Genomic DNA, 13,583 nt, shown 5'->3' on the forward strand with positions numbered 1-13,583 from the left:
AAAGGACAGAAAACTTTTAATAGGTACTTATTGCAAATATTTTTAATACTTAAGTTTAAAAAAAAAAAAAAAAACGATTTTTGGAGTTTACTATCCCTTTAAATGTAATATTAGAATTATGCAATATTCAAAATAGAAACATTTGAATTGATACATTTGTATCTATTATGTATCAATTTACTAAATTCCCTACCACATAAATCGAATGCGGATATTGTATCTAATTATGGACATTTGAAAAACAAAGTAACTTTTGAAAACCGTAGACATTTGATTTTAATATCTAATTTAAGTGGATTTTCATACTTATCAATGTTTGATTGTCCAAAACGAATAAAACAGGACTATTTGTTCTACCAAACGAATGACATTTTTAGCACATTCGCCCTTCCCTACTGCAGACATGGGCAGAACTCTGATGGCAAACCAAGTGCAGCCATCCACCCCTGAGAAGACTCAGTAAAAATACAACAAACACAGTCATCAAAACAAGAATATTTGACATTTATGGGACAAACTACAACAAATAATAAAACCATACAATAAAGGATTATTTGCTGTTTATATCTGGTGGAGTTTGGCTCCAGTTTGTTCGGGGTAGCTGCCTATGTCAGGGAAACTGCTGTTGTCCAAGTTATGTGATGGGCGGCAATACTAGGTTCTGTACGTATTTTCTAGTGAGACTACGTTTAACCAGAGCACACATACACGTGCAATCTTTAGACGCAGACCTCTCGTATAGTCTGTTCCCATAAGAGCGCATAAAATGCAAGCTGAGGTAATGTTTTATTTTTCCTTTTGGTATTTAAGCCACTCTATAAAAAGATTCAATGAATTAGTAAAACCACTGAAATTAAAGGGCTATAATATTCAAAAATTACACACCGCGGGTCCTGAGCGGGGTTTAAACACAGTATTGCAGGGTCGATAGTCATAAAATTACAGGTTCTAACCGATTAGAACATGCAATTTTTCGACTATTATGGCCCTTTAAAGGGATAGTCTATTCAAAATTAAACTTTCATGATTCAGATAGGGCATGTAATTTTAAACAACTTTCCCATTTACTTTTATCAAATTGTCTTTGTTCTCTTGGTATTCTTTGTTGAAAGCTAAACCTAGATAGGCTCATATGCTAATTTCTAAGCCCTTGAAGCCTGCCTCTTATCTCAGTGCATTTTAACAGTTTTTAACAACTAGAGGGCATTAGTTCATGTTTATCATATAGTTAACATTGTGCTCACGCACATGGATTTACCTAGGAGCAAGCACTGATTGGCTAAAATGCAAGTCTGTCAAAATTGCTAAATAAGGGGGCAGTCTGCAGAGGCTTAGATACCAGGTAATCACAGAGGTAAAATGTATATTAAAATAACTGTGTTGGTTATGTAAAACTGAGAAATGGATAATAAAGAAATTATTTTTTTAAACAATAACAATTCTGGAGTAGACTGTCCCTTTAAGCACAAGACACAAAAGGAATATGACAATTCTGATTAATTGAAATGGGTGATTTTCTTTGAAACCAGCTTGGTGGACTTAGGTCTAGATTTATCAAAGGCTAGGCAAACTCTGTATGTTCTTCGCCTGTAACTGAGTCCCAGCTCGCCTCCGGAGAGGCGCACATGTGCTCCTAAATTTATCAAGAAAATAGACGTAACTTTGCGCAGGCGAGCCGGGGCGTAATAATGATAAATTGCGCCTGTCGGAAAAAGCATTTACTCCCTATTTGTCAAAGTACATCCCTATAAATATTTGCGCCGCCATGTTTTGATTATTAAAAAAACGTTTTTTAGGTAACTAATTAGCTAATATTTATATTACACAATGTTTCTGTGCTGTTTGTGTCATATGTTGACACAAAAATAAAATATATCTATACATATATATAAAACTTTTGGTACCATATGCGCCTGTGGAAGCGCTTATTACTGGGAATAACAGTATCTTCTTTGCGCTGAACTTTTGAAAAATTAGTTAAAAGAGTAAAGTACTGCATCTCAAGATGTAAAAGCATATTGGTGCACTCGGGAGCACGCCTTGGCGAATGCAAGTGGAGTGCGAAGAAGCTTCTTTCAGATTTGCGCAATTATAGGAGCAGAGTGCTTTGATAAATATGAGGATCCGTTTGTATGCGTTATTTTGGACAATATTACAGGAGAATGGCTTTGATAAATCTAGCCCTAAGGGTGGGATCCCAGTACATACAGAGGCACCATCTACAGTGGGGCAAAAAAGTATTTAGTCAGCCACCAATTGTGCAAGTTCTCCCACTTAAGAAGATGAGAGAGGCCTGTAATTTGCATCATAGGTATACCTCAACTATGAGAGACAAAATGTGGAAACAAATCCAGACAATCACATTGTCTGATTTGGAAATAATTTATTTGCAAATTATGGTGAAAAAAAAGTATTTGGTCAATATCAAAAGTTCATCTCAATACTTTGTTATATATCCTTTGTTGGCAATGACAGAGGTCAAACGTTTTCTGTAAGTCTTCACAAGGTTGTCACACACCGTTGCTGGTATGTTGGCCCATTCCTGCATGCAGATCTCCTCTAGAGCAGTGATGTTTTGGGGCTATTACTGGGTAACACAGACTTTCAACTCCCTCCAAAGGTTTTCTATGGGGTTGAGATCTGGAGACTGGCTAGGCCACTCCAGGACCTTGAAATGCTTCTTACGAAGCCACTCCTTCGTTGCCCAGGCGGTGTGTTTGGGATCATTGTCATGCTGAAAGACCCAGCCATGTTTCATCTTCAATGCCCTTGCTGATGGAAGGAGGTTTGCACTCAAAATCTCACAATACATGGCCCCATTCATTCTTTCATGTACACAGATCAGTCGTCCTGTTCCCTTTGCAGAGAAACAGCCCCAAAGCATGATGTTGCCACCCCCATGCTTCACAGTAGATATGGTGTTCTTTGGTTGCAACTCAGCATACTCTCTCCTCCAAAGACGATGAGTTGTGTTTCTACCAAACAGTTCTACTTTGGTTTCATTTGACCATATGACATTCTCCCAATCCGCTTCTGGATCATCCAAATGCTCTCTAGCATACTTCAGATGGGCCCGGACATGTACTGGCTTAAGCAGGGGGACACGTCTGGCACTGCAGGATCTGAGTCCCAGGCGACGTTTTGTGTTACTGATGGTAGCCTTTGTTACATTGGTCCCAGCTCTCTGCAGGTCATTCACTAGGTCCCCCCGTGTGGTTCTGGGATGTTTGCTCACCGTTCTTGTGATCATTTTGACCCCACGGGGAGAGATCTTGCGTGGAGCCCCAGATCGAGTGAGATTATCAGTGGTTTTGTAGGTCTTCCATTTTCTAATTATTCCTCCCACAGTTGATTTCTTCACACCAAGCTGCTTGCCTATTGCAGATTCAGTCTTCCCAGCCTGGTGCAGGTCTACAATTTTGTTTCTGGTGTCCTTCGACAGCTCTTTGGTCTTCACCATAGTGGAGTTTGGAGTGTGACTGTTTGAGGTTGTGGACAGGTGTCTTTTATACTGATAACAAGTTCAAACAGGTGCCATTAATACAGGTAATGAGCGGAGGACAGAGGAGCCTCTTAAAGTAGATGATACAGGTCTGTGAGAGACAGAAATCTTGCTTGTTTGTAGGTGACCAAATACTTATTTTCCACCATAATATGCAAATAAATTCTTTCCAAATCAGACAATGTGATTGTCTGGATTTGTTTCCACATTTTGTCTCTCATAGTTGAGGTATACCTATGATGAAAATTACAGGCCTCTCTCATCTTCTTAAGTGGGAGAACTTGCACAATTGGTGGCTGACTAAATACTTTTTTGCCCCACTGTAAACTCTTATCTCTAGCTGGTGTAATATATTAGACCAAGGGTCAGCAATCTTTTTTCTCTCTAAAGAGCCAGATAGTAAATATGTTTTTGGCAAAACCACGGATATTATGTAGTTACTTATGTAACAAGAGAGGAAAAGAATGTCCACAGTTTTTTATTGTCAAAATTCAAAATCGGTGACAAACCACTGAGAAACTTAAGGCTCTATTCACAAAGAGATGAATTGTAGGTGATTTTAAATTCTTCATTAATTGTATTATCAAGGTCCAAACCCAGTGAGTATCTCCTGCAAGAACAGAGTTCGTCCTGCTCAATGCATAGTTAATGCTGCATACAGTTTACAGACAATTCTTCTAAAATTTAAGGGGAATTGTACACAGCATTAAAGGGACAGTAAAGGCAAAATTAAACTTTCATGCTTCAGATAGGGTGTGCAATTTTAAACAACTTTCTAATTTACTATTATCAAAATTGCTTTGTTCTTTTGGAATTCTTTTTTGAAGCCTAAACCTAGGTAGGCTGTTATGCCGATTTCTAAGCCCTTGAAGGCCGCCTCTTATCTAAGTGCATTATATTAGCTTTTTTACAGCTAGACTGTGCTAGTTCATGTGTGCCATATAGATAACTGCGCCCACTCCCGTAGAGTTATGCAGGAGTCAGCACTAATTGGCTGAAATACAAGTTTGTAAATAGCACTGAGATAAGGGGCAGTCTGAGAGGCTTAGGTAAAAGGTAATTACACAAGGGGGTTAAATACACAAGTCAAATCACACTCAGGATCTGCAAGCCTTGAGAACCTGCAATAATTGAGGTTTCTTAGTAGGACTTTAAATGCAAGGGTTAAACACATAGTAAGATATGGTTATTCATGCAAGAATTACATGTTCTAATGAATTAGAGTGTTAGCATTTGCCGCATTTTGCCGCTTGATTACATATTTCCCTTTCTTCTGGCATCTACTAATGTGCAACTGTCTCCTATAGTAGTTTAACCATGACTGTTTGTTAAGGCTGCTCACTCGACTCCTCAAAGTAGTTTTTTTTTAATTTTAATAACATGAAAATGTGATTTTTGTATGATTTGTAAACATAATGTGTGATATACAAGAAGATAGACAGATATAGTAAGGGTGTCATATGGCTAAGTGCTGCGCTGCCGTATTGAGAACTGTAACTGGAATTATTATAGTGCTGGTGTCTCCCTCTAGTGGTTGCTTTCCATGTAGGGATGATTTTTTTTTTCAGCCAGTGGTTTTCTGTTTGTTTTTAGATACAAAGCTTCTCATGCAAAAGTTAATCTAATTTGTTTACATTGTTTTTTTTAATGTTTGCCTTCCTCAGACCCCACCTCCTCCCGCTACAGAACCTCTGCAGGTTGAGCTGCTCCCTGTGTTGGCCACTGTCAGTGCCCCACAAGATGTCTCCCTTCCTCCTCAGTCAATGCTCGCTACCATGGCCCCTCAGCACCAATCCACTGTTGACACAGCAGCTCTCAAGCAAGTGGTGCCTGGGCTGTCCATCCCCCAACAGATTATACCAACATCCTCCTTAACAAACCAGCCTTCTCAGATCACCACGGCACTGCCCTTGCAACCAATCCTGGAACTGCCCAAAAAGTCTAAGAGCCGGGGACCCTATATCTGTGCCCTGTGCTCCAAGGAGTTTAAGAATGGGTACAACCTGAGAAGGCATGAAGCTATCCACACTGGCACCAAACCGGCTCGAGCACAGCCAGCTGTCAAGATTCCAACCATGGTGCCCCTCAGTCTTTTGAGTGTGGCAGGTACACTAGGAGGTGGCACAGAGACCCTGGAGATTCCAACATCTCCATCTACCCTTTCACTTCCGGGGCCTTCTCCATCCCCTAAGAAAGTGCGCAAAAATCACGCATGTGAGATGTGTGGCAAAGCCTTCCGAGATGTGTACCATCTAAACCGGCACAAGCTCTCACACTCGGATGAGAAGCCGTACTCCTGCCACGTGTGTCAGCAACGTTTTAAGCGCAAAGACCGTATGACCTACCATGTGAGATCACATGATGGCACTGTGCACAAACCCTATATCTGTAGCCACTGCGGCAAAGGCTTCTCCCGGTGAGTTAATATCATTCAACTTCTTCTTTGTAAATAATTTCCTGTTGCCCGATTGTCTCTATTTCTTACCTGTCTCTTGCTGCATGTTTACAATTAACAAATAATGTCACATTTTCTTTTTTCAGTCCAGATCATCTAAACAGCCACGTTAGACAAGTTCACTCCACTGAGCGTCCCTTCAAATGCCAGGTATCTATCACATAATAGGACGGGGCTGTCTTAAACCATGTTTTAAACTTTAATAGATCAGATAGAACACACACTTTTAACAGATCTTTGAATTGACTTCTGTTACAAAATTTACTTTATTCTCCTGGCATTCTTTGTTGAAAAGAATACCTAGGTGGGCTCAGGAGAAGCAATACACTACTGGGGACTGGCTGTTAATTGGTGGCTGCACAAATATGCTTCTTGTCATTGGCTCACCAGTTGCAATCAGCTAGCTCCCAGTAGTGCATTTCTGCTCTGAAGCTGACTTCTCCTTTTATTGGTGTTAACCACATAATTATATACAAGTAATACCACAATAATAAAATGCTCTAAAGACCTGAGAATATTTTTTCTTTTTGCATTTTCACGTGCCTTTAAATTACATCACCCTGAGAACCTTAGGTGCCTCTTGTTGTAATTAATCATCTTTTATCAATCAGCACCAATACAATCTGCAGCTTTATGAGTAATAAGTGCTATAATTACATTTGCGCACACTGTAGGTTAGAGGACCATGCCAGTGAGTTCCTGATCTACAGAATGTTTAGATAAGGGGATTTTCATTACAAGTAAGCTCACATTAGATTGGATTAAGAGAGTTCCTTTAGCAGGTAATAAGGATGTAGTAGATCTTTACCTTTAGGCTGAGGTGGAAGCAGGTAATAAGGGTGTAGTAGATCTTTACCTTTAGGCTGAGGTGGAAGCAGGTAATAAGGGTGTAGTAGATCTTTACCTTTAGGCTGGGGTGGAAGCAGGTAATAAGAGTGTAGTAGATCTTTATACTTAGGCTGGGGTGGAAGTAGGTAATAAGGGTGTAGTAGATATTTATACTTAGGCTGGGGTGGAAGTAGGTAATAAGGGTGTAGTAGATATTTATACTTAAGCGGTGGAGGAAGCAGGTAATTAGGGTGTAGTAGATCTTTATACTTAGGCTGGGGTGGAAGCAGGTAATAAGGGTGTAGTAGATCTTTATACTTAGGCTGGGGTGGAAGCAGGTAATTAGGGTGTAGTAGATCTTTACCTTTAGGCTGGGGTGGAAGCAGGTAATAAGGGTGTAGTAGATCTTTACCTTTAGGCTGGGGTGGAAGCAGGTAATAAGGGTGTAGTAGATCTTTATTCTTAGGCTGGGGTGGAAGCAGGTAATAAGGGTGTAGTAGATCTTTATTCTTAGGCTGGGGTGGAAGCAGGTAATAAGGGTGTAGTAGATCTTTACCTTTAGGCTGGGGTGGAAGCAGGTAATAAGAGTGTAGTAGATCTTTATTATTAGGCATGGGTGGAAGCAGGTAATAAGGGTGTAGTAGATCTTTATTCTTAGGCATGGGTGGAAGCAGGTAATAAGGGTGTAGTAGATCTTTATTCTTAGGCATGGGTGGAAGCAGGTAATAAGGGTGTAGTAGATCTTTATTCTTAGGCTGGGGTGGAAGCAGGTAATAACGGTGTAGTAGATCTTTACCTTTAGGTGAGATGGAAGCAGGTAATAAGGGTGTAGTAGATCTTTACCTTTAGGTGAGATGGAAGCAGGTAATAAGGGTGTAGTAGATCTTTACCTTTAGGTGGGGTGGAAGCAGGTAATAAGAGTGTAGTAGATCTTTATTCTTAGGCATGGGTGGAAGCAGGTAATAAGAGTGTAGTAGATCTTTATTCTTAGGCATGGGTCGAAGCAGGTAATAAGGGTGTAATAGATCTTTATTCTTAGGCTGGGGTGGAAGCAGCTAATAAGGGTGTAAATAGATCTTTATTCTTAGGCTGGGGTGGAAGCAGGTAATAAGGGTGTAGTATATCTTTACCTTTAGGAGAGATGGAAGCAGGTAATTAGGGTGTAGTAGATCTTTACCTTTAGGTGAGATGGAAGCAGGTAATAAGGGTGTAGTAGATCTTTACCTTTAGGTGAGATGGAAGCAGGTAATAAGGGTGTAGTAGATCTTTACTTTTAGCTGGGGTGGAAGCAGGTAATAAGGATGTAGTAGATCTTTATACTTAGGCTGGGGTGGAAGCAGGTAATAAGGGTGTAGTAGATCTTTATTCTTAGGCTGGGGTGGAAGCAGGTAATAAGGGTGTAGTAGATCTTTACCTTTAGGTGGGGTGGAAGCAGGTAATAAGAGTGTAATAGATCTTTATTCTTAGGCTGGGGTGGAAGCAGGTAATAAGGGTGTAGTAGATATTTACCTTTAGGCTGGGGTGGAAGCAGGTAATAAGGGTGTAGTAGATCTTTACCTTTTAGGCTGGGGTGGAAGCAGGTAATAAGAGTGTAGTAGATCTTTATTCTTAGGCATGGGTGGAAGCAGGTAATAAGGGTGTAGTAGATCTTTATTCTTAGGCATGGGTGGAAGCAGGTAATAAGGGTGTAGTAGATCTTTGTTCTTAGGCATGGGTGGAAGCAGGTAATAAGGGTGTAGTAGATCTTTATTCTTAGGCATGGGGGGAAGCAGGTAATAAGGGTGTAGTAGATTTTTATTCTTAGGCTGGGGTGGAAGCAGGTAATAAGGGTGTAGTAGATCTTTACCTTTAGGTGAGGTGGAAGCAGGTAACAAGGGTGTAGTAGATCTTTACCTTTAGGTGAGATGGAAGCAGGTAATAAGGGTGTAGTAGATCTTTACCTTTAGGTGAGATGGAAGCAGGTAATAAGGGTGTAGTAGATCTTTACCTTTAGGTTGGGGTGGAAGCAGGTAATAAGGGTGTAGTAGATATTTACCGTTAGGTGGGGTAGAAGCAGGTAATAAGGGTGTAGTAGATATTTACCTTTAGGTGGGATGGAAGCAGATAATAAGGGTGTAGTAGATCTTTACCTTTAGGTGGGGTGGAAGCAGGTAATAAGAGTGTAATAGATCTTTATTCTTAGGCTGGGGTGGAAGCAGGTAATAAGGGTGTAGTAGATATTTACCTTTAGGCTGGGGTGGAAGCAGGTAATAAGGGTGTAGTAGATCTTTACCTTTTAGGCTGGGGTGGAAGCAGGTAATAAGAGTGTAGTAGATCTTTATTCTTAGGCATGGGTGGAAGCAGGTAATAAGGGTGTAGTAGATCTTTATTCTTAGGCATGGGTGGAAGCAGGTAATAAGGGTGTAGTAGATCTTTGTTCTTAGGCATGGGTGGAAGCAGGTAATAAGGGTGTAGTAGATCTTTATTCTTAGGCATGGGTGGAAGCAGGTAATAAGGGTGTAGTAGATTTTTATTCTTAGGCTGGGGTGGAAGCAGGTAATAAGGGTGTAGTAGATCTTTACCTTTAGGTGAGGTGGAAGCAGGTAACAAGGGTGTAGTAGATCTTTACCTTTAGGTGAGATGGAAGCAGGTAATAAGGGTGTAGTAGATCTTTACCTTTAGGTGAGATGGAAGCAGGTAATAAGGGTGTAGTAGATCTTTACCTTTAGGTTGGGGTGGAAGCAGGTAATAAGGGTGTAGTAGATATTTACCGTTAGGTGGGGTAGAAGCAGGTAATAAGGGTGTAGTAGATCTTTACCTTTAGGTTGGGGTGGAAGCAGGTAATAAGGGTGTAGTAGATCTTTATCTTTAGGCTGGGGTGGAAGCAGATAATAAGGGTATAGTAGATCTTTATTCTTAGGCATGGGTGGGAGCGGGTAATAAGGGTGTAGTAGATCTTTACCTTTAGGCTGGGGTGGAAGCAGATAATAAGGGTGTAGTAGATCTTTACCATTAGGTGGGTTGGAAGCAGGTAATAAGGGTGTAGTAGATATTTACCGTTAGGTGTGTTGGAAGCAGGTAATAAGGGTGTAGTAGATCTTTACCGTTAGGTGGGTTGGAAGCAGGTAATAAGGGTGTAGTAGATCTTTACCGTTAGGTGGGGTAGAAGCAGGTAATAAGGGTGTAGTAGATATTTACCTTTAGGTGGGATGGAAGTAGATAATAAGGATGTAGTAGATATTTACCTTTAGGTGGGATGGAAGCAGATAATAAGGGTGTAGTAGATATTTACCTTTAGCTGAGGTGGAAGCAGGTAATAAGGGTGTAGTAGATCTTTACCTTTAGGTGAGATAGAAGCAGGTAATAAGGGTGTAGTAGATCTTTATCTTTAGGCTGGGGTGGAAGCAGATAATAAGGGTATAGTAGATCTTTATTCTTAGGCATGGGTGGAAGCGGGTAATTTACTGTAAGTGGTGCGCTAATGTTAGCGTGGAAAGCGATGAGCAATGTCACAACCTCATTAACTAGCGTGCATATTACAAGTTTAATGTTAATGGTTGCATTCAGCAGAAACTGTGCTAGAAGAATTAGCGTACTGGAGACCAGAGTGCTTGTGTGTGTGTGTGTGCTTGTGTGTGTGTGTGCTTGTGCTTGTGTGTGCGTGTGTGTGCTTGTGTGTGTGTGTAAAAATATCACCATGGTACAGGGGGAAAAAAAGTTACTAGTCCACTCAATGCTAAAGATAGGAAAATGTCAAATTTCTATGTCATTCGGGAACATCTATTTAAAAATAAATTATATAAATTATTTCTTATTCACTTCAAGTTTAGCACTGTTGGTCTATAGTACGGTGTCAGGTTAGTTTTTTTTTATAATAGTGCGCCCCCATATAGGTCTTGTGGGAGAAGAAGATAGAACTGTTGCGGTATCTGAAGTTCTAAAGTTATCCCACTTATCTTTCATACATGCACTAACTTTTCTTTCATGTAATTGGCAAGAGTCCATGAGCTAGTGACGTATGGGATATACAATCCTACCAGGAGGGGGCAAAGTTATCATCATTTTAGCCAGACCTGCCCCTAGGGGTCATATGTGGCTCTGCACTGTTGTCTAACCCTCACCGTCAGTCCTTCTCCTATTGCCATTTTAACATCTCAAATATAATTTTCTCACATGTAACATGACTGAAGCTCTAATTGGCTCCCACATCATATCCCACCCTGACTACTTCAACTCCAACCTCTCTGGTATCAGGAAATATTGTGTCTCCCCTCTGCCAGACTAATATAGCGCACACCACTCCTTATTTGCGGCACCTCTCCGAATAACACACATACAGCCGTCTTTATAGATGCAGCCTTCTTACGCCAAGATTACAAGTGGTGCGCTAAATATTTTTTCACTTGAAAGTTAAATGCTCTCAAAGTTAAAGGTAGTCTAATCCAGAATTGGAACACACGAACTAGCAATGTCTAGCTGTGAATAACTGTAAAAATTCACTGAGATAAGAGACGGCCTTCAAGGGCTTAGAAATTAGGATATGAGCCTACCTAGGTTTAGCTTTCAACAACAAATTAAGCAAATTTGATAATAAAAGTAAATTGGAAAGCTGTTTAAAATTGCATGTCGTATCTGAATCATGAAAGTTTCATTTTGACTAGACTGTCCCTTTAAGTTTTAACACGGCCGGGTTTGTGCACGTATTCAAAGTTTAAAGTAAAAACATAATTTATGTAAGAACTTATCTGATAAATTCATTTTTCATATTGGCAAGAGTTCATGAGCTAGTGACGTATGGGATATACAATCCTACCAGGAGGGGCAAAGTTTCTTAAACCTCAAAATGCCTATAAATACACCCCTCACCACACCCACAATTCAGTTTTACAAACTTTGCCTCCTATGGAGGTGGTGAAGTAAGTTTGTGCTAAGATTTCTACGTTGATATGCGCTTCTCAGCATTTTGAAGCCCGATTCCTCTCAGAGTACAGCAAATGTTAGAGGGTTGTGAAGGGAGTATCACCTATTGAATGCAATGGTTTTCCTCACGGGAGATCTATTTCATAGGTTCTCTGTTATCGGTCGTAGAGATTCATCTCTTACCTCCCTTATTCAGATCGACGATATACTCTCATATTCCATTACCTCTACTGATAACTGTTTTAGTACTGGTTTGGCTATCTGCTATATGTGGATGGGTGTCTTTTGGTAAGTACGTTTTCATTACTTAAGACACACTCAGCTATGGTTTGGCACTTTATGTATTAATATAAAGTTCTAAATATATGTATTGTACTTATATTTGCCATGAGTCAGGTTTATGTATATTTCCTTTTGCAGACTGTCAGTTTCATATTTGGGAAAAGCATATTTAGGAAAATATTTTTTTCTTACCAGTGGTATAGTCTTTTTTTTTCTATAATATTATTGTAAAGATAGAAAAAATTACCAGGGTATATAATAATGCCCTAGAACAGCAAGGGATTCATAAACGGCACGCAAAAAGAATTTCAAAAATTTGTGATTTATTCCCAAAGATACAATTCAGTATAAAAATATTTTATCTGTCAGTGTTAGTCACCACTACAGACGGCAGATTCTAAAATAAAACATTTCAAGTACAAAGAGACCTAGTTCTTTCCCTATTCTATCTATCAAGAATAAACATCATAAACAGTAAGGGGTTAACCAGCAGAATTCCTGTTTACAACAAGATATATGATGAATCAACTGTTAGGACATATATTAAATAGGCAATATACATGCATAAGCAGATAGCTGCAGTCCATACACAAGTGAACTAGATAATTCGTATATAGCGCTGTATCGCTTATTCAATGCACAGGCAAATCTCTTTAAGGCAGAAAAACAGATCGCAGCTATTCCTGCTGCATTAAAAGTCAATAGCAAGTATTATTTCTCAGTTGGAAAGCAAAACATATACTTAGCTTAGATCCTCCGGTTATGTTGTTTCCACCTGCTTTCTGCTTGCAAGCACTTGCGGTAACTTCTTGGCGTGTGACGTCATCAGCAGTAGGAGTGGCGGAGCGTCACCAGGGACTGTGAGTGGCTGTAGACAGAGGGAAGCTTTTCATTGGTCAAAAGACGCCCAGTTGATTCGGCATTTCGCCGTGAAGTTTGCCAAAGATTCTGACAGAATAAGATACCAGAAAGTACCGTGTATAATCACTTCGTATGCAGGCACGTCCTTTATTGCATTCCAATAGCACACCTTTAGAACCACTCACTCCACCGCCGGAGCCACATCAGCATATCGATAGCTCACTTAGGTTGTTCCGCTGTATATATAAAGCCAGAATGTCTCATGGTAAGCAGAAGATTCAGGAAATAGGTCTAGACTTATGACTTAGACTTAGTGCATAAGTCTAGACCTATTTCCTGAATCTTCTGCTTACCAAGAGACATTCTGGCTGTATATATACAGCGGAACAACCTAAGTGAGCTATCGATATGCTGATGTGGCTCCGGCGGTGGAGTGAGTGGTTCTAAAGGTGTGCTATTGGAATGCAATAAAGGACGTGCCTGCATAAGCAGTGATTATACACGGTACTTTCTGGTATCTTATTCTGTCAGAATCTTTGGCAAACTTCACGGCGAAATGCCGAATCAACTGGGCGTCTTTTGACCAATAAAAAGCTTCCCTCTGTCTACAGCCACTCACAGTCCCTGGTGACGCTCCGCCACTCCTACTGCTGATGACGTCACACGCCAAGAAGTTACCGCAAGTGCTTGCAAGCAGAAAGCAGGTGGAAACAACATAACCGGAGGATCTAAGCTAAGTATATGTTGTGCTTTCCA

The 13,583-nt window shown here is 40.2% G+C and overlaps 1 protein-coding gene across 2 annotated transcripts in view; it reads left to right on the forward strand.

Annotated features, from left to right (window-relative positions):
- MAZ (MYC associated zinc finger protein) overlaps positions 1-13,583 on the forward strand; it is a 46,075-nt gene that overhangs the window by 3,182 nt on the left and 29,310 nt on the right. For both annotated transcript variants that reach the window (XM_053695209.1, XM_053695208.1), the window contains exons 2-3: positions 5,167-5,918; positions 6,044-6,107. In XM_053695209.1, coding sequence (XP_053551184.1) covers positions 5,167-5,918; positions 6,044-6,107 — 816 coding nt within the window. The remainder of the gene's footprint in view (positions 1-5,166; positions 5,919-6,043; positions 6,108-13,583) is intronic.

Source organism: Bombina bombina, chromosome 11 (assembly GCF_027579735.1).
Source record: "Bombina bombina isolate aBomBom1 chromosome 11, aBomBom1.pri, whole genome shotgun sequence".
Lineage (NCBI taxonomy): Eukaryota > Metazoa > Chordata > Amphibia > Anura > Bombinatoridae > Bombina > Bombina bombina.